Below are 4,679 nucleotides of genomic sequence, written 5' to 3' on the forward strand. Positions count from 1 at the left end.
GATCAACACCATTCCTGCAATAGGATACCATGATGAGGATTGGGTTTCAGGGAGGGTAATGTACATCCCTAAGAAGACTCCACCTACAACTATACATGAAAACAACAAGCCTGAAATCACATATACTCTAGTGTCTCCTTTCTTCTGTTCTTTCTGTTCAGTTGCCATCGATCATAGACTCTTCTAAGGTGAAGAAGCTTCAACCCTCTCTCTCTCTCTCTCTCTCAATTCTGAATTCTGGGGATATCAGATGGATCCGTTAAAGAGGGAGTGAGGTACGGAGGGGGAGTTGTAGGAGCGAGAATTGGTTATTATTATGCGTCCTCGTTAAGTCGTTATTTGTAAGGGCTGAAGTATAATTACAATTTTGTCCCAATTCGGATCCTGTGTGATAAGGAGTTGTGTAGCTACCATACTCCGTAAGTCCTTTTGGAAATTTTTTTTTTTTTTAAAGATTTATAACCCCTACCGGGTTTGAGTAAAGTTAACCAAGTTCAGATTAGGCAATTATGCTCAATTTGGTTGATTCAGATCATAGTAACAAAGTTTTGGATTCAGTAATCACTCGTGGCTTCAATTTAGATAAATTTGAGAAAGTTTCCTTTATAATTGGGAAATTAGATTCTTATCAAAACTCATTACCTTCAACCTCCCTATAAGTTCTATTTTGTTCTAGATATTTGAATGTTGAAATTTTTTTTTTTTTTGAGGTGAAGGATAAAAATGTTACCATATTCCACAATTAATTGATTAATCTCCAATAAATTCATCCAGGTGATTATCAGCTAGTTCCTTATTTGGATAATTCTATAAAATTTTGGAAAAATTCAGAGAATTTTGTATATTTTAGGATCTTGTTTGTTCTAAGACCGTAATCCAAAACCATTTGAGTTAGACTTTCTCTTAGCTTATCGTCTATTTCATGTAACTTGACACAACCCTCTTTTCAAACGTAGGTGTCCAGGCCTCTTAAAGCACACAACCAATCCTTGGGCACATGTAGTCCCCTCTACCTCTGCACACCATGTAATTTCTGAGATAAATCCCTGAGAGTGACCCCTTAGGGGTGATTCGAACTCAAAACCTCTGCTTCTTGAGACATGATCATGGCCTTCTCAAATTATCAATTAAATATGCTTAGAGACAAGAAGTCAGCTAGTAACTAAGCTATATCAAGAAATATTACCTGACTTTTGATTGGGGTTGGATATATTTACAACCACCATCAGTAAACCTAATGATATTGAAGGATCCTTCTGGACTACCCATAATAGCATTTTTCTTCTGTACATAGCATTTCGAAATTTATGCTATTTCTACTTGGTTCCTGAAAAAGAGCCATACAGTAAGGATAGGATAGAAGAAATACAGAACAGCCAAATTACATTCCAGGTTCCTTCGTTGGTTTGACCTAAATCAGCTCAAGTTGGCGGCAAATACTTCCTTCGGATGTTTGGTTCTGATTTGCTGGTTGCACCTGAAACCCATATTCTCTTTTAACTTACAAGCCTACAGCACTTCTAAAGACTGCACAAATATTTACTACTAAACAAGCATGGATGCACATATAGCATGTATGTATGCTATCTTTATTGGTACTTGGAGCATTGTATGCACTTGAATCGAACATATAGCTTCGAAAGGAAAGTAAATTGCAATATTCATACATAACAAACAGAACATATAAGAGACACTGACATCAAAATATGAGAACGTGCCAAGCTTTCACATATGAGCGTGTCTCTTTGTGATATTTCTGGTCTGTTGATACGTGATTGCAATGTACAAATGTATTCCTACTCAACTACCAAAACATTGTTTGAAATCATAAATGGGCCGGATACCATAGATAGAGATCTTCACATCAAAATAAGTGCCATAAATTCAACCTCTGAAGGAATTATTTTGGAAGGATATGAGTCTTTCCACGTGCCTTCGCTCCTAAACTGGGTTATCACAAGCTTGCTTCTTGTGTTTGGGGGCAATCATAAACAAGAAGGGTAACTCCTGCATTGGGTAGACACTAATTTGCGTGCGTCTCCATCCTTTAGTCCATGCAGTTGCAACTTGCACACAGACACGACACTAACACATGTATGGCTACTTTCCCCCAACATTTGATGTTCTAATGCTAACACATGGAAGCAAATTAGAAAGAAAGATTGCCAAAATTACATCACAGGGGTTGAAATTCGATGATTATGTTTTTAGTTGGGAGGAGCTCTTCACGAGGATTATGTAACAAGAAAATGGAGACGAGAATTCTCCAGATGGACCACTGGACACATTGAATGTAAAAAAATCTATAAGATAAATTTGTTCCTCTATAAATACAATGTCCAACCGATCTCTATAATGACAGAAAGAGTCTCTAACACGTCGTGTATATCCTCCATTTGAACATGGGATCTGTCATCACACACAAATGTGGACATCCTTCCCTGCAGCTCTATCCAACTACACGATGGTTCTTTCTTTGCTCCATGACGTTTCATTAATGCTCTAATGCGTGCTGCATCATCCCACATCCTTCTCATAGCATATATATTTGATAGAAGTACATATGTCACCCCATTTTCAGGCCGAATGTTTAAAATTTCTTTCGCAATGAGTTCGCCTAGTTTTAAGTTTCCGTGGACTCTACAAGCACTTAGTAAGGTTTCCCAAGTATATGTAGGGAGATCCACACGTCTTTGTTTGATGAAGTCATAAGCTTCATTTAGCAATCCGGATCGTCCAAGGAGATCAACCATGCATGAAAAATGTGCGGGTTTGGGAACCAATTTCCAATCGTTCTCCATGGAATAAAAGAATTCCCTACCCTTATCAACCAACCCTCTATGAACACACGCAGTCAAGAGGCCTAGGAAAGTCACATGGTTTGGTTCAAATTCAGATTGAATCATAGAAGAATAGACCTCAAGGGCTTCTACATCCCACCCATGGTAAGCTTGCGCCACAATCATGGCATTCCATGCTACCGTATCTCGTTTTTTCGTCCTATTGAACACCAGGGAAGCTTCATCAATCAAACCACATTTAGAATACATGGTGATTAACGAACTTATGACCATTGTATCAAATTCGTAACCGGTTTTAATTATACAAAGGTGCATCGCTCTTCCAAAAGCAAGTATTGCAAGATCACCACATATCGAAACAATATTAGTAAACGTCCCTTGATCAGGCTTATATCCATCTTGTACCATCCTTAAATACAAAACCAAAGCTTCGTCGCTTCGGTAGCCAGATATCATTATATTCCATGAAGTTTCATCTTTTTGAGGCATCTTTTGAAAAAAATTCCATGCATTAAAAATATCATCTTGTTGTACATACCCGTGTAAAATTGAATTCCATGACACAATATCCCGCTTTGGCATCTTCATGAACAATTTCAAAGCTTCTTCCATCATTCCATTCTCAACATAACCGCCAATCATCGAGTTCCATGCCACAATATCTCTATAGGGCATGTCGTTAAACAATTTGAACGCATCCTTGATCTTTCCATTCTGCAGATATCCCCGAATAATTGCAGTCCAAGCTCCCACATCCCTTTCAGGCATCTCCTCAAACAAGCCCATTGCATTCTCTATTTTCCCTGCTCGCGAGTAACAAGTTATCATCGTAGTCCACGAAGCAACATCTCGTTGAGGCATCCTATTAAATAATTGACAAGCACGATCAAAATTCCCTGTTTCAACATAACCACTCAACATTGCATTATAAACGAAAGTTGTACACACATTCGCTCTATCAAATAATTCTTGCGCTTCGCTTACAAGTTCAAATCGAAAATACCCCTCAATCATAATTGCCCATGACACACAGTTTCTAGTGGGCATGTAATTAAACAATTCCCGCGCTTTCTCTATTCGTCCATTACTAATGTACCCAGATATCATCGAATTCCAACAAACAACATTTTTTTCAGGCATTTTGTCAAACAAATCTCGAGCTTCTTCCAACCTTCCACACCTTGCAAACCCAGTCATCAATGCCGTCCATGAAACTACGTTTCTATTAGGCATGGATTCAAATATCTTAAGTGCTTCATTAATCTTCCGATTCTGAACATACCCAGATATCATACAGTTATAAGTAACCACATTTTTGTGGGGCATTTCATCAAATAATTGGTGTGCAGTCTCGATATCACCTTTCCTAAAACAACTTGTGATATTGGAATTCCACCCATATATACCATGATGTAATATGGATGAGTTCGATTGAGAACTAGTGGATCGACACAACAAATTTATTTGGGAATAAAATGATCGAATGTAAAGCGTGAACCCATGTTTCATTGCTTTCTCTTCTGCTCTGAATTCTAGTTTTGGAATGACAAGTTCATCAAACCTATATGATTTTTTTTTTTTTTAATATAATAAAATTACAAATAATATAACAATCTCAATGGACCAAAGGATTGATTATATATATAACCAAATTAGCAAGTTTCCGAACGGACACTACAAATAACAATGGTTGATCCACATTCCACACCCAACATCTCATAATCCTCACGAGTAAAATTGTTCAACACAAGTCAACTAAACATAGATGAAAAAAAGGGCCATAAATTCTTTAGTGACTTACTACAACACTCCACTGATCTGGTGGGGGTACTGAACCATAGATCCTTTTCACTCGGATCTCAAGAAAAAGCATCTATG

The 4,679-nt window shown here is 37.6% G+C and overlaps 1 protein-coding gene across 2 annotated transcripts; it reads right to left on the minus strand.

The window, feature by feature from the left end:
• Nucleotides 1-4,679, minus strand: LOC147408409 (uncharacterized). 2 transcript variants are annotated; one of them, XM_086437405.1, is made up of 2 exons: nucleotides 3,340-4,679; nucleotides 1-1,477 (listed from the first exon to the last, which is right to left on the minus strand). In XM_086437405.1, exons 1-2 carry the CDS (start codon nucleotides 4,308-4,310, stop codon nucleotides 1,417-1,419), a joined length of 1,032 nt encoding a protein of 343 aa, XP_086293531.1. In that variant the 5' UTR covers nucleotides 4,311-4,679; the 3' UTR covers nucleotides 1-1,416. The 2 variants fall into 2 exon arrangements, with proteins under 2 accessions (XP_086293531.1, XP_086293529.1); XM_086437403.1 differs by lacking the exon at nucleotides 1-1,477 and having other exon boundaries at nucleotides 1,485-4,676.

Source organism: Akebia trifoliata, chromosome 3 (genome assembly GCF_017979445.1).
Source record: "Akebia trifoliata isolate Shusen 1 chromosome 3, ASM1797944v1, whole genome shotgun sequence".
Taxonomy (NCBI): domain Eukaryota; kingdom Viridiplantae; phylum Streptophyta; class Magnoliopsida; order Ranunculales; family Lardizabalaceae; genus Akebia; species Akebia trifoliata.

Bases quoted from the DNA above. Each gene is read 5' to 3' on its own strand.
- LOC147408409 (XM_086437403.1), bottom strand. From the start codon at position 4,310: ATGAAACATGGGTTCACGCTTTACATTCGATCATTTTATTCCCAAATA.